The 16047-nt window shown below is 35.2% G+C and overlaps 2 protein-coding genes across 3 annotated transcripts in view; one reads left to right on the top strand and one right to left on the bottom strand.

The window, feature by feature from the left end:
- Window positions 1-3803, top strand: part of LAMB1 (laminin subunit beta 1) — a 94935-nt gene extending 91132 nt beyond the window's left edge. The window contains exons 32-34 of one of the 2 annotated variants that reach the window (XM_032276303.1): window positions 1396-1572; window positions 3241-3400; window positions 3504-3799. In XM_032276303.1, coding sequence (XP_032132194.1) covers window positions 1396-1572; window positions 3241-3400; window positions 3504-3640 — 474 coding nt within the window. In that variant the 3' untranslated portion in view covers window positions 3641-3799. Of the gene's footprint in view, window positions 1-1395; window positions 1573-3240; window positions 3401-3503 lie in introns of both variants that reach the window. The other variant, XM_032276302.1, reaches the window with a different exon arrangement.
- Window positions 3804-7898: 4095 nt separating this feature from the next.
- DLD (dihydrolipoamide dehydrogenase) overlaps window positions 7899-16047 on the bottom strand; it is a 35486-nt gene continuing 27337 nt past the window's right edge. Inside the window, exons 9-14 of the mRNA XM_032276305.1 lie at window positions 11758-11948; window positions 10900-11070; window positions 10396-10585; window positions 9804-9941; window positions 8754-8843; window positions 7899-8659 (exon numbers count right to left, since the gene is read on the bottom strand). Of these exons, the coding sequence (XP_032132196.1) occupies window positions 8594-8659; window positions 8754-8843; window positions 9804-9941; window positions 10396-10585; window positions 10900-11070; window positions 11758-11948 (846 nt within the window). The 3' untranslated portion in view covers window positions 7899-8593. The remainder of the gene's footprint in view (window positions 8660-8753; window positions 8844-9803; window positions 9942-10395; window positions 10586-10899; window positions 11071-11757; window positions 11949-16047) is intronic.

Raw genomic sequence — 16047 nt, forward strand, 5'->3', positions numbered from 1 at the left:
AGCCAGTTTTCCTCCTTAAATTTCAAGCATCTATAAGGCTTTTTCTTTAGGCTATGTGTTAAAGCTTAGAAAAATTATGTTTTTCCCACTAGACTATAAATATTTTGATGTTTCGATCTCTAGGTTTTTCTGTTTACTCAGTGTGCTGTTAATATTTTAGTGAAAATGTCAGTGACTGTACAAATTATTATTTTGAAAGCTAGGTGCAGTGGTGTGTGACTGTAGTCCCAGCTACTTGGGAGGTAGAGGCTGAGGTGAGAGGATCACTTAAGGCCAGGAGTTTGAGACTATAGTGTGCTACGATTACGCTTCTCAACAGTCAGGCACTGCACTCCAGCCTGGTACATATAGAAAGACCCTGTTTCTTTAAAAAAAAAAAAAAAATGTTCTGAAAAGCAAATTATTAGAAAATATTGAATTAACAATGAAATATGTGGTTTGATGAGGCAAGTTAATATAGGGGTTCTGGTTATCAGGGGCCCTAGTGGGGAGCAGGACGTGTTTTAGGTCAGTAACAATAAGAAATAGAACCTCTAACTTTGCTCATGAAAGCTTATCAGAAAAAATTCACTCAAACTTTATTTTTCTAAGAATTACATTCTAATTAAAGGATCCTTAGGTTTGAAATATTTACAAATTTTAGCCTATGTCTATACTGACCCATTAACTTCATTATAACAGTATTGTTATTCAGAGTTAATTCTATGTAATCAGACCTATCCTTGAAGATCATTTTAAAGAAAAATTGATTCTTTTGTCATGGGCCCAACTGCTTACTCTGGCTAGCTTTTAAAAGTCAATGTGTATTGATTCTACTTTGAAAGGAGATCAGGTATTTTTTCCCCTAAATAACTGAGTATTTAGAGTTTACAGCTGTAATGTTCCCAGACCATACATCATCATCTGACTCTCTAGAAATTGAAAGAACAGCCCTAGTCTCCATGTCTTTAGTAATTAGCTGAAATCTCCACTACTACTAGAGTTTAACATTTATTTTCCTACTCACATTAAGTTGCAAATTTATGTGGAAATCCCTCTTCACACAGCTGCTTATTTGTCAGTGTTCTTTAGCCAAAGTTTGCAGATGTTTTTAAAATGCTTTTTCAACATATCAAGCTCCCTGGAGGGTAGGTGGTTTTTTTTTTTTTGCTGTTAGTAAGAAAACATTTTACGATCATCAGAAGTACCAAAAGAATAAAGTGAATATATGAGATGTAGCAAAGACTAAAGTAGGACACTTCATGAAACTTTTCCTGAAATATTCTTTTCAGTAATTACTTCTTCTAGTCTAAAGCAAAATAGCACAGCAGACTTTTAAATCTTCCTCCAAACTTGTACTCATAGTAATTCCGTTTCTTAAACTAATGGCTTGCTGGAAAATTGACATACTTTTAGATTGAGTCTGAAACAGCAGCTTCTGAGGAAACCTTATTCAACGCGTCCCAGCGCATCAGCGAGTTAGAGAGGAATGTGGAAGAACTTAAGCGGAAAGCTGCCCAAAACTCTGGGGAGGCAGAATATATTGAAAAAGTAGTATATTCTGTGAAGCAAAGTGCGGAAGATGTTAAGAAGGTATGTAAATCTTTGTAATTTCAGAGCTATGCTAATAAAGGAGCAACCAATCTCCTCCTTGCCTGCCTTAGAGTAAGGGACATGGACCTAACAGAAACATTAAATGACCTGTTCTGAAACAGCAGTCCTTAGAAATGTGGATGGGAATGAATATGGAAGTATGTAACAAATAGGACTGAAGCCCTCAAATCCAAACTTTTAAGGGAAGAAAAGCCTTAAAACAGGCTTTTTTTTTTTTTTTTTTTTTTTTTTTAAAACCAACTATACTGGCCAAAAAACATGTATATTGAACTTGTATTTCTGTGCTATAGTCAGTTAAATTCTTCATGGTATACAGTAATTATCAGGCCATTTGAGAATATTTTAAAAGCAGGCTGGAACAGGTAGTAGGAAACCAAATCTTACCTCTTTGAGACTCATTTTGAATTAACTACCCCTCACTTCTCATTGGAAGGCAATATATTTTGCAGAGAAAATCTCACACAAGCCAAATGTTTAATCAGAAGCCATGTAATAACTGAAACACATGTTCAGTTTCTAAATAATGCTTATTTCTAACGAGAACATGACAAGCTGGGTGGTAGCAGGTGGGGCTTAAATCCATTAAATCAGTGGTCTCCAACTTTTTTGGCACCAAGGAACAGTTTCCTGAAAGACAATTTTTCCACGGACTGGGGGCTGTGGATAGGTTCAGGATGAAACTGTTCCAGCTCAAATCAGGCCTTTGATAAGAATCATGCAACCCTAGATCCCTTGCATGCACAGTTCCCTATAGCGTTCGTGTATCACCAAAAGGTGGAGAGCCAGAGCAAGAATACTCACCTGCCCACCCAGTTCCTAACTGATCCCTAGGCCTGGGGATGGGGACCCCTGCATTAAACGACCTAATTTCAGTATATAACTCCTTACTATTCAAAAATTTTCCTGGAAGTTACTGTAGCTTTTCATGCATTAACTTCCTACCTCTCTAGGTTGGGAAAGGAGAAAAGTTTACTGCCACAATATCTGACTGCTGTCTTTCCTGTTGTGTAGTTTCCTGCAGTTCTGAACACAAATTTCTCAAGCATTTTGCGTAATGACATCACAACAGAAAGAAACAAAATCTCTTGAAATGAAACTTCCATAAGTGGCTATTATTTGAAGAGTTTCTAAAAAGAATCATTTGCAACTGTCTTTCCCACCCCACACCCCATTTCTCTTCTCCTCCCTTACTTCTTGCATATGCTACAATCTTACCTTTCTTTGCTATATCATATCTTTTGTTTAATGTGTCTTTTATAATCTAGTCAAGATCCAAAGGTCCCCCTTTCTTCAATATGGGCTTCTCTAATCTACTTTTGAAAAATCTACACTTCTCTATGTAACTCGCAATATAATTATGCTACAACTTTTCTATAAAAAGCGCTAATCAAGAGAATCAGAGCTTAGCCCTAAGGACTTGCTGCAACACCACATTTTTTTGAAGTGTTCTTTAAAACGTCAATTTTGCATTCCATTCCACTGTTTCAAGATAAAATTTTAAATTACTTACCAGTGAATAACTTGATGCAGCTTAATCTCCTTGGTGGCCCTTAATCCAGAATGCATGCCATGATTATACTATTGCTCTTAAACGTAATTACTGACACTAACATTACCATCTCTTTCTGTCTAAATGTGGAACTGCAGACTTTAGATGGTGAACTTGATGAAAAGTACAGAAAAGTAGAAAATTTAATTGCCAAAAAGACTGAAGAGTCAGCTGATGCCAGAAGGAAAGCTGAAATGCTACAAAATGAAGCAAAAACACTTTTAGCTCAAGCAAATAGCAAGCTGCAACTGCTCAAAGGTGGGACTAGTCACATTGGCTTTTTTTTTTTAATTAAATTTAAGGCATTCATAGTTTATTTAAAAGCAAAGAATCTATTCACTTTATATAAATATATCCACAGATTTAGAAAGAAAATATGAAGACAATCAAAAATACTTAGAAGATAAAGCTCAAGAATTAGCAAGACTGGAAGGAGAAGTCCGTTCACTATTACAGGATATAAGCCAGAAAGTCGCTGTTTATAGCACATGCTTGTAACAAAGGAGAATGGGCTATAAAATGGCTAAGGTGACCAAGGTAAAACAGCTACATTGTAACAACTGACTTAATGATCTTGAAAATAAAACTCATTACCTATTTAATGTTTTTAATCACATTTTGTATGAAGTTAGTTAAATAAACTACAGTGCCTTTGTATATATATATTTTTTGGTGTACTTGTTGAGTGTTAATGAATCCCTTTAACAAAGAAAGAATGTTACTTTCACTGGAAACATGGATTTATGAACAAGTTTACTGCCTCCATAAAGACCCTAATTTACATTATCTATAAATAGCTATTATATTTGACAGGTAAACATCCTCCAAAATTCCACACCCTTGACTCCCCCTCCCCGCAATCACCTCCCAGTGGAATTCCCAGGTTGAAGTTAAGGAGGACGAATATAGTCTATGCTACCTTCACTATTTCAATGGTTGCTTCTTGCCCCAACCACTAAAACCCCTGTTAAGTATTCCTTGCTTTAGAAAGGAGAAAAAGCAACATTTTAGAAAATCAGCAGGATGAATTAGGGCTTGTAAGTATTACCACCTAGAACACACCCAGGGTTGCTAGGGGGAAAGTTTCAGTTAAATCAGGACAGAGTTTACGGATACTGCTTCTGAGAGTTGAGCTATGCTACTACAGAGCAAAGACTGATGCTCTAATTTCTCAGCTTTTGTATTGTATTTTATGTGATTTTGCAATTAAAGATTCTCTGCTAGTCTGCAGGTGAGGCCACGGGATTAAGACACTCTATGGAAAGTAATTGGCAGGCCCATGTCAACTTTATAGCCTAACTAGCTGGATAAAAGCCGAGCAGCCCCTGTGTTTTTTCCACACATTCTTAGAGCAAGGCTATTCTGTGGACCACTTAACCACCCGCACATCCAACACAGCTGCATCTGAAACTGGGCCTGGACAAAAGTTTTATTACTGTAAGTTAATAAAACAACTTTCCTCTGGCCCAAAACAATTATTTCTCACTTTATTTAGATTAAGAACAGAAGTGGAAAAAACTACTTTAAATTTCACATGGCACCAAAAATGGGCCTGCGTAGCTAAGACGATCCTAAGCAAAAAGAACAAAGCTGGAGGCATCACACTACCTGACTTCAAACTCAACTACAAGGCTACAGTAACCAAAACAGCATGGTACCAGTACCAAAACAGAGAGAGAGACCAATGGAACAGAACAGAGGCCTCAGAAATGACACCACATACTTACAACCATCTGATCTTTGACAAACCTGACAAAAGCAAGCAATGGATAAAGGATTAAATTTAATAAATGGGGTTGGGAAAACTGGCTAGCCATATGCAGAAGGCTGAAACTGGATCCCTTCCTTATACCTTATACAAAAACTAACTCCAGATGGATTAAAGACTTAAGACCTAAAACCATAAAAACCTTAGAAGAGAACCTAGGCAATACCTAGGACATGGGGGCAAAGACTTCATGACTAAAGCAACAAAGGCCAAAACAGACTAATGGGATCTAATTAAAGAGCTTCTACACATCAAAGTAAACAGGCAACCTACAGAATGGGAGAAAATTTTTTGCAATCTATCCATCTGACAAATGACTAACATCCAGACTCTACAAAGAAATGTACAAGAAAAAAAAAACTCCATCAAAAAGGCGAAGGATATGAACAGACACTTCTCAAAGGAAGACATTTATGCATGCAGCCAACATGGAAAAAAGCTCATCATCACTAGTCATTACAGAAATGCAAATCAAAACCACACTGAGATACCATCTCACACCCGTTAGAATAGCAATCATTTAAAAAGTCGGGAAACAACAGATGCTAGAGAGGATGCAGAGAAACAGGAACCCTTTTACACTTGGTGGGAGTGTAAATTAGTTTAACCATTATGGAAGACAATGTGGCTTTTCCTCAAGGATCTAGAAATAGAAATACCATTTGACCCAGCAATTTCATTACTGGGTATATATCCAAAGGATTATAAATCATTCTATAAAGACACATGCACACATGTTTACTGCAGCACTGTTTACAACAGCAAAGACTTGGGACCAACCCAAATGCCCATCAAGGATAGACTGGATAAAGAAAATGTTGCACATATACACCATAACACTATGCAGCCATAAAAAAGGATGAGTTCATGTCCTTTGCAGGGACATGGATGAAGCTGGAAACCATCATTCTCAGCAAACTGACACAAGAACACACAGCCAAACACTGCATGTTCTCTAAGTGGGAGCTGAACAATGAGAACACATGGACACAGGGAGGGGAACATCACACACGAGGGCCTGTTGGGAATGGAGGGCCAGGGGAGGAATAGCATTAGGAGAAATACCTAATGTAGGTGATAGGTTGATGGGTGTCGCAAACCACCAGAACACATGTATACCTATGTAACAAACCTGCAGGTTCTACACATGTACCCCAGAACTTAAAGTATGTATATATTATATATGTTTTATATATAACATATTTTATATATATAATATATATAACATATACATATAAAAGAATCCTAGTAACTGGCAAAATGGTCATACCTCATCATCTATTTACTTAAAACAGTAGAAACACTCCCCATTCCTTTTCAGCTAAACAACTAAAGATCTCACTTTGAAATTACTTTTTTTTTTTTTTTTTTTGAGGCGGAGTTTTGCTCTTGTACCCCAGGCTGGAGTGCAGTGGTGTGATCTTGGCTTACTGCAACCTAAGCCTCCAGGGTTCAAGTGATTCTCCTGTCTCAGCTTCATGAGTAGTTGGGATTACAAGCACCTACCACCACACCAGAGTAATTTTTATATTTTTTGTAGAAGCAGGGTTTTACCATATTGGCCAAACTGGTCTCAAACTCCTGACCTCAGGTAATCCACCTGCCTCAGCCTTCGAAACTGCTGGGATTACAGGAGTGAGCCACTGCTCCATGCCAGTTGAAATTACTAATTTTAATCAGTTCAATGAAGTGGACAATCTGACTCTTCACAAGCCACGAAAATATTGAGAGATTAGTAAACAACAGTAAATAAACATTTAAAACTTGTTTTATTCTTAGGAATTCATTCCCCACCCAAATATATTTCATTCTCATATTGAATGTAAACACTTAAAGATGGATTTAACTATTTTTTGTCTCTAGAGCTAGGATTCCATATTAAATTATATTTCACTACCCCCTAACTAGAAACATATTTTTCCCTGAGTAAGGGACATGTTGAGATTTAAATAAACTAGCACTTGACATGATACTGGGATTTCAGATTTTTAAAAAGATGCAGCGTTCACTTCCAATAATGGCAAAGTAGCACATATCAGACCAACCCTCTTGCTGATAGCAACTGCAAACTCTGAACAAAATACGTTTTAGGAAAAACTGTAAAGGCACTGGAAAACAACTATAAACAGGTGGAAAGCAGAGAGAAGCTGACGCTTAAACAGTGAACAGCGCTGGCTCAGTGTCTCATTTTTAATAGTTTTGACTTGAGGGGGAAACAAAAGCCATTTGTTGGATAAGGATCAGAGGACAGAATATGGGGCGACCACAACAGCTGGAACATAAAGGGGGAACCCCCAGAAAAATAAGAGTGCAAAGAAGGGGCAGACTTTCTTCTGCCCAACCTCCAGTTGACTCCTGAACTATACACTTGCATGGGAAAGACTTCCAGCAGCACAGGTAAAGCTAAAACTACTGTGAAGAGATTTCAGCTGCTGCCACCTACAGGGTTTGGAGTTGGTGTTCAGCCAAGTTAACTGCCTACTAAGACAACAATCAATTTTCTTCAGAAGTATGTAACAGAATCCAGGGTCTTTACTATACGTCACTCATAATGAGCATGAGACAAATCTATGCTACCTATACTAAATTTCAGAACTACTTAATGAATCTATTATTCTTAAATTCAGTTATAATATGCAAAAGGCTACTTAGCATTTAGTACTTTGTTACTTAAGTTTCTCAGGACATGGCCATTTTAAACACCATAGATGCAACTTTATAATACTCTTTAAATAAAGTCATTTACCCAGCCAAGGAAAACACAGATTAAAGACTCCCTTATATTGTACTTCTCCAAAAGCATATGTTAAACATTTACTAGGTGTTTCTAAAATAGATGAAAGGATAATGACCTTTAAAATGCCTTAATATTGTCACATAACATGAAAATATACATTCAGGCCTACAAAAGAAATAAGAATATACACTAGAGGTAGTCATAAAAAAAAACTACAACCATCTCAACATGTACTCATAACAACCAACAAATGAATATTTAAGACGTTTATTTCAGTATCTTCATTCCCCATTGTAATACATTTGAATCCCCACGTAATATTTGAATCCTGTAAATAGACTCTCTTAATTTGGATAACTATATAATTACCCTTCAGAGTTATAGACAACAATGGAATCTTAAAAACCTCTTAAACACATAAATTCTACCCCTAAACTGCAAGATTTAGGGGTTAAATAAAACAAGTGAGAGACCATTTTTGACTTACATTAGTTTGGTTTTTAGACAGCTGAATCTTATTTGAATGACTGACTTGTTTCCAATATGAAAACCAAATTAAAAATATCTTGATCACTTTGCTTCAAACACAACTGTTCACAGATCAAATTCTAGCTCCATCTGTATAAAATTCAACTTTTCTGTATCAGAGAAAAAAGGCATTGAATCTTTCATGAACAGCATGAAAATATGAGTTGACGGAGATATTCCAGGATGCTACATTAAGTAGCTTTTTGTCTTACATATGAGCGCACTGAAACAAAATACTAAATTTATGTAAAATATAGATATAAGAGTATTCCATCTGTCCAAACCTATTAAATACCTTCCAAAAGTTTCATAATTCAGTCCTAGAAATTCTTGGAGCTGTGTGCATATCCTGTTCAGGAATGTGACTTCTACAGAAGCTCCCAGAAAATTACAGAAAAAATATATATAATCTTCTAATTCAAAAGTTGATTGATTTGCCAAATGATGCAGCAAGATTTGCTTCTCTAAAAGCTTCTGATAAGGTCTGCAAGGTAAGAAATTTAGAATTAAAAACCAAATATTTGTGGGTCAGAAGAAAATTTAGGCAACCATCAATTCTTCATGTTGTTAATAATTACCGGATGTGCATGACAGACTCTAGCTATATCTTCACAGGATGCTCCATATTCCAAAGCAAGAGCAGCTTCATTTACCATTTCGCCTGCACCCTTTAAAATAACAAGCCAAGTAAATTTGCTTCCATGACAAAAACTACATGCTAATAGGATAGCAATGGTTAAGAGGAAGCTTTTATATCTTAAAATTGCCTTAAATCTGTTTCTGTATCAGTTGAAAGAAAGTCAGGAAAAACAACAGAAAAGGTGACACAGAAGAACCTGGGCTTTGGAGCCAAATGGCTTTCGATTCATAGCTACCATTTTCTACTTTACCCATTCACTGGTTCTGTGTGCTTCCTTCAGTTTCTTCACCTCAAAAATAACAGCATCTATCTCACAAAGCTGTTGTAAAAATAACAAAATGTATACTAAAGTGACACAGTGAGCACTCAAATATTCTATTCTCCTTATTGTTATATCAGATACAGGAGATACCTACAAGAAAGATACATACTGTAGCCTCATACTTTAGCCTCATACTTTTACCTTCCCTTAGGAGGTAACATTTGAGCTGAGACCTAAACAATAAGGAGCCAGCAATTCAAAGATATGGAGCCACAACAGTCTAAGCAGAGGGTACCTCAAGCACAAAGGCCCTAAAATTCAAACATTTGGCCTGTTGTGAAAATGAGAGAAGGTCCATGTGACACAGAATTAATCAGCAAAGGAGAGGAGAAAGAGAAGAGGTCAGAAACGTAGGCACAAACAGATTCAGTGAGGCCCTGTATGTAACAATCTGAAGTTGAAAAGCACCACTGGAGGACTTTAGGGGCATAATCTGGTGTATGTTTTAAAGAGAGAATCTTGGCTCCAGTATAGAAACCAGATGATACAGTGGGCAAGACTGTGAGAGTGCTGCTGGTATCCTTCTAGAAATGATACACAGAGAGTCCGTATTCAAAAGTTTTGCTGGAAATGAGTAACCTCCGAATAATACCAGGTGGTTTACAATTAATAACAGCAATGCTTTCCAGAAATCTTAATGGATTTCTCTGCTTTCACGATACTCACTGGTCCGAGAATATGTGCTCCCAGTACTCTGTCGGTCGATTTCTGCCCAAGGATCTTCACCATGCCATCTGTGTCAGCATTTGTCTTAGCTCTGCTGTTAGCAGCAAATGGGAATTTCCCAACTTTGTACTCAATACCCTGTGAGAGACATAAAAAAACAATCTAACGTAAGTGCTGGAAAAGTTCATTCCAATTTATAAAATCATCTACCATTTGTTCAGAAAATAAATCCCAAGAAGGCAACTGTACACAAAGTACATACAAGACCCAAAGGCTGGGCTAATGAACTATATCTTGGGCACAAATGCAAGCCAATACAAATGTCTGTCCATCTGGTTATATTTCAAAGCCAAATATAAAAGATCTGGAATTACTAGTTTTTTAAACACAGGCAACTTCTCCTCCTCTCAGTTACTGCTGAAAAATCTGTGAACAATCTCTTCATAATGCTAACAACGGAAAAATATATAAGCTAAACAATGATATTTCACAGTTGTGAAATGTATTAATGTAATAAGATGCTGTTTCTCAACCACCAGCGTCACTGGCACAACTCACACACTAGCGTAAAACCACCCACGTTCAGATTTACCTCTTCTTTCAACTGCTCTTCTGATTTGCCAACCCAAGCAACTTCAGGGTGTGTATAAATCACTGACGGCACACAATTGTAGTCAATGTGCACAGCACCACCAGCCATTCCTTCAACACAGATAATGCCTTCATCCTCTGCTTTGTGAGCCAGCATTGGACCAGCAACTACATCACCAATAGCATAGATACTACCACAGAAATCAAAAGAATCAAAATGAATTTCTGAAATCACAGCTACTGATCTTCAGTTACATCATGGTAACAAAAGTTTCCAGTAAATAAGTCACCAAAAAATAAATCAAATGCAGCTCTTCAAAAATCTACGAATTCACCTTCTCATCTTTGAGTAAAACTTCAATTATTTTTTGATTTTACATTTTGTAAGTTTACTATCCTTCTCCAAAGCCAATACATATTTTAAGCATAATAACTCTTACTTTTCAAAATACTGTTTGAAATCAATTTTAAAATTGCTGAAAAAACAGACAATTGTCCAACTTACTTTGGAATTTTAGATTGGAATCTGGTATTAACTGGAATTCTACCTTTGGGATCTAGTTCAATTCCCAGCTCTTCTAGTCCCAAATTCTTAGTAAAGGGTCGTCGGCCAATGCAAACTAAGAGTACATCACAAGTGATAACTTCAGCTTTACCACCAGAAGCAGCTTCAATACTAGATAACAAACAGTACATAAATGTTAAATACACACCTACATAAATTGATAAAAATTTAAGATCAGAAATTTCTCAAGCGTTGATGACATTTTTAACAATTATTTGACTGTAAACGGAAGCGTCAGACAATGAAAGAGATCTATCATAAAATCTTACAAAAACCAGAGAATAACAAAACAGCAGTTAAGAATATAGGTCTTTGAGTCAGAAAAATCCAAATTTAAGTACTGACTGTCACCCACAAGCTGTGTGTAATATTAAGCAAGTTAATCAGTAAACTATTTCAACACTATTAACTATTCAAGTATTTTAAAACTAATTAATTAATACCATTAAAGTATTTAATCAGTAGAGTGCCAGACATATAGTAAGCAATCTTTTATTATTGATTTCCCCATATATGTGTGTAAAAATGGTGATTTAATTTACTGAATATTGGGAAATTAAATTTTTCTGAAAATACTATAAAAAGGTACATTACAACAATGAGAATATTGGATCAATCTTTCTATAGCATTAACCTATTCATGAATTTCAACGTGCTAAGGCAATCATCTGATTAGCGACTGAGTTATATTAAGCAATATAATGACCTTATGCTAGAAAAAAACCCTGTATTTGCTTAGCTGATTTTGAAACTTGAGTACTTTGCTTAAAGAAACAGACAGGGATGATATATACTTACGAAACATCAATTTTTCCATCTGACTTCTTGGTAGCACCAGTAACCTTTGTATTCAATTTAAATTTAAACCCCTGTTTCTGAAGGATGCGTTGAAAGTTTTTAGATATCTCCATATCAATTCCAACTCCACCTACATGACCTAAAAATTCAACTGCTGTGACATCTGCACCAAGTCTTTGCCAAACTGAACCCTGCAAATAATTAAAAAACCCCAATAATCATAAAAGTTTCTATAGCAAATGTTTACTAAATCATCTTAATACTTTATGGCAAAGTATTTTCTTCTTTCACTAGTATGTTCCTATGAGAAGCTTGAGGTTTAAAATTAACCCTGTGTTAAATATGTATAACTTCATATATTTATTAACTTATTCATTCACCATTTGTTGAACATCTTCTACAAACTAGCAAAATTTTAGCTTCTAGGCATATATTAGTGAACAAAGCAAAAATCTCTGTTCTCAGGGACCTTATATTCTGGTAGGGGACATGGACAAATATGTAAAATTCATGTCAGAAAATAAAGTGCTACAAGAACGATAAAACAGGAAGTAGAACTGGGACTACTGGTTACTAGGATTACTATTTTAAATAGCACGGTTGGGGAAAGCCTCACTAGGAGTAACATGCACAAAACTTGAAGGAGTGAGGCAATGAACTATCCAGTTAACTGGGGAAAGAGTGTTGTTCTAGGCATCTAGGCAGACGGAAATAGTAAGTACAAAGGTCTTGAGGAAAAGGAAGTAGGCCACTAATCACTGATGTTTGCATAATATTAAACTGGCTTCTTATTTTCTTTTCTCAACAAAGGAAAAATCTTTACTTTTGCATTCAAATTATAATTTGAACTGAATGCTAGTTTATTTGAACATTTTGACAATTAGAATAACTTCTAAACAATTACATATTAAACTATACATAACAGGCAAGATAAACTAATTTCACAGCATTAAATATGAAAAACTATGAACATATCCTTTGCAAGAATGTGTATTAAAATCATCTGGTAATTCAAATGAACTATACAAGTTTACCTTCCCTAAATTAGGTATGTGCATTCATTTTAAAAATCTCATGAATTTCTGGTATGAAGACTGAGTTAACTAGAGGCAATACAGTGACACTAAAAATTTACCAATATGTACATACAAAAGTTAACTGAAAATGGACCATGGACCTAAATGTAAAACCCAACACTATGAAACTTCTAGAAGAACACCTAGGAGAAGAAATCCTATAATTGATTTCTTTGATATAACACCAAAAGCACAATCCATAAAAGAAAAATGATAAACTGGACTTCATCAAAATTAGAAGCTCTTAGATAAAATTGAAAACACAAAAACAGAAGCCACAAACTGGGAAAAAAATTTACAAAACTTCTATCTGATAAGGGATTTATAACCAAAATATATAAAGATTTCTCCAAACTCAATGAAAAGAAAAATTCAATAAAAAATGGACAAATGTTTGAAGAAGGAAGATATAGAGATGGCAAATAAGTACATTAAAAAATGCTCAACACTGTAAGTCACTAGAGAAATCTAAGTTAAAATCACAACGAACTAAATTCAACAACACATTAAAAAGATCAAGTGGTATTCATCCCAGAGACACAAGGATGATTCAACAGATGTAAATCAATAAACGTGATTCATCACATTAACAGAACCAAGAACAGAAACCATATGATCATTTCAATAGATGCTGAAAAAGCCTTTGATAAAATTTAACGTCTCTTCATGATAAAAACCCTAAAACAACTGGGTATGGAAGGGACACATCTCAAAATAATAAGACAAACATCATACCGAACAAGGAAGAACTAAAGGCCTTTCCTCTAAGATCTGGAACAATACAAGAATGCTCATTCTTCATCACTTTTATTCAACACAATACTGGAAGTCCTGGCCTCCGCAATTATACAAGAGAAACAAACAAAGGGCAAATTGGAAAGGAAGAAGTCAAATTAATCTTTTGTGCAGACTATGTGATCCTGTATTTAGAAAAACCTAAAGACTACACCAAAAAACTATTAAGCTTACAAACTAATCCAGTCAAGTTGCAGGATACAAAATCAACATACAAAACTCAGTAGCAATTATATACACCAATACTAGACAATCTACAAATGAAAAAAAAAAAGCAATCGCATTTACAATAGCTATAAAGAATATAAAATACCTACAAATCAATTTAGCCAAAGATATGAAAGATCTATACAATAAAAAACTTTAAAAACACTGACAAAACAAATTGAAGAAGACACAAAAAATCGTTCATGTTCATGGATCAGGAACATTAAAATCATTAAAATGACAATATTATCCAAAGTAATTTACAGATTCAATGCAATCCCTATCAAACTACCAATGACATTCTTCAACTGCCAAAGTAAACCAGAACAAAAAGAACAAAGCTGGACGCATCATATTACCCAACTTCAAAATTTACTAAAAAGCCGTAGTAATCAAAACAGCATAGTACTGGCATAAAAAGACATATAGACGAATGGAACTGAGTTAAAAAGATATAAATCCACACATTTCAGCTACCTCATTTTCAACACAATGGGGAAAACGCAATCTCAACAATAAACGGTGCTGGGAAAACTGGATAATCGTACGCAGAAGAATGAAACTACACCCCTATCTTTCACCATATACAAAAGTTAAATCAAAATGGATTAAAGACTTAAATCTAAAATCTGAAACTATGAAACTACTGGAAAAAAACACTGGAGAAATACTCCAGGACACTGGTCTGGGCAAAGACTTATTGTATAAGACCTCAAAAGCACAAGCAACTGAAGCAAAAACAGACAAATGGGATTACATTAAATTAAAAAGCTTTTGCACAGCAGAAGAAACAATCCACAAAGACACAACCCACAGAATGGGAGAAAATATTTGCAAACTATCCATCTGACAAGGGATTAATCAGAATATATAAGGAGCACAAAAGCAATCCAATTTTAAAATGCACACCAGAAGTGAATAGACATTTCTCAAAACAAGGCTTTCAAATGACAGATGAAAAAATGTCCAACATTATTAATCACCAGAAATGCAAATCAAAATCACACTGAGCTATCATCTCACCCCAGTTAAAACGGCTTTTATCAAAAAGATGGTAGTAACAAATGCTGTTAAATATGTGGAGAAAGGAGAACCCTCATACACTGTTACTGGGAACATAAGTTAGTACAGCCAGTATGGAAAACAGTGTGAAGGTTCCTCAAAAAACTAAAAATAGAACAGTATAAGCCAGCAATTCCACTACTGGATATATAACCAAAAGAAAGGAAATCAATATATTGAAGGGATATATGCACTCTATGTTTACTGCAGCACTATTCACAATAGCTAAGATACAGAATAAATTCAAGTGTCCACCAGCAAACAAAGACAAAATGTGGTAAATATACACAATGGATTATTCAGCCATAAAAAAAAAAAGAATGAAATTTTGTCATTTACAACAACATAGATGGAACTGGAGGACAGTATGTTAAACAAAATAAGCTAGGCAAAGAAAAATAAATATTGCATGTTCTAGTATGTGGGAGCTTAAAAAAAAAAAAAAAAAAAAAAACCTGAACTCATGGAGAGAGCAAAATGATGGTTACGGTTACCAGAGGCAGGGAAGGCTAGGGGGAGAAGAGGGATGAAGAAAGGTTGATTAATGAGTACAAATATACAATCAGACAGAAGAAATAAGACCGGGTGTTAATCAGTAGGGTTGACTATAGCTAACATTAATCAATTATACATTTCAAAATAGCTAGAAGAGAGTAAATCAATGCTCCTAGCATAAAGAAAAATGTTTGAGGTGATGGATAACCCAATTACCCTGATTTAATTATATGAATATCACATGTACCTTGAAAAAAGTACATATATTATGTAGCAATTTAAAAAATAAAAATGGGGGAAAAACCCACAATGAGTTACTACTACACAACCACTAGAACAGCTCAATTAAAAAAAAAAATGACAATACCAAGTACCAGTGAGAAAGTGGAGCAAAAGAAATTTACACTGCTGGTGGGATTGTATGGAAAAAGGTGTAACTATGCTCCTTGAAAAGTTAAAATAATTATCATATGATCCAACAATTACAACACAACTAGGTATATACTCGAGAAATGAAAACACAAATCCACAAAAAAACTTGTAAAAATAGACATAGCAGTGTCATTCATAATAGTCCAAAAGTAGAAACAACCCAAATGTCCATCCCTGATAAATGGATAAACAAAATGTGCCATATCCAGAGAATGGGATATTC

This window comes from Sapajus apella, unplaced genomic scaffold (assembly GCF_009761245.1).
Source record: "Sapajus apella isolate SASKATOON/1434 unplaced genomic scaffold, GSC_monkey_1.0 scaffold7, whole genome shotgun sequence".
NCBI lineage: Eukaryota > Metazoa > Chordata > Mammalia > Primates > Cebidae > Sapajus > Sapajus apella.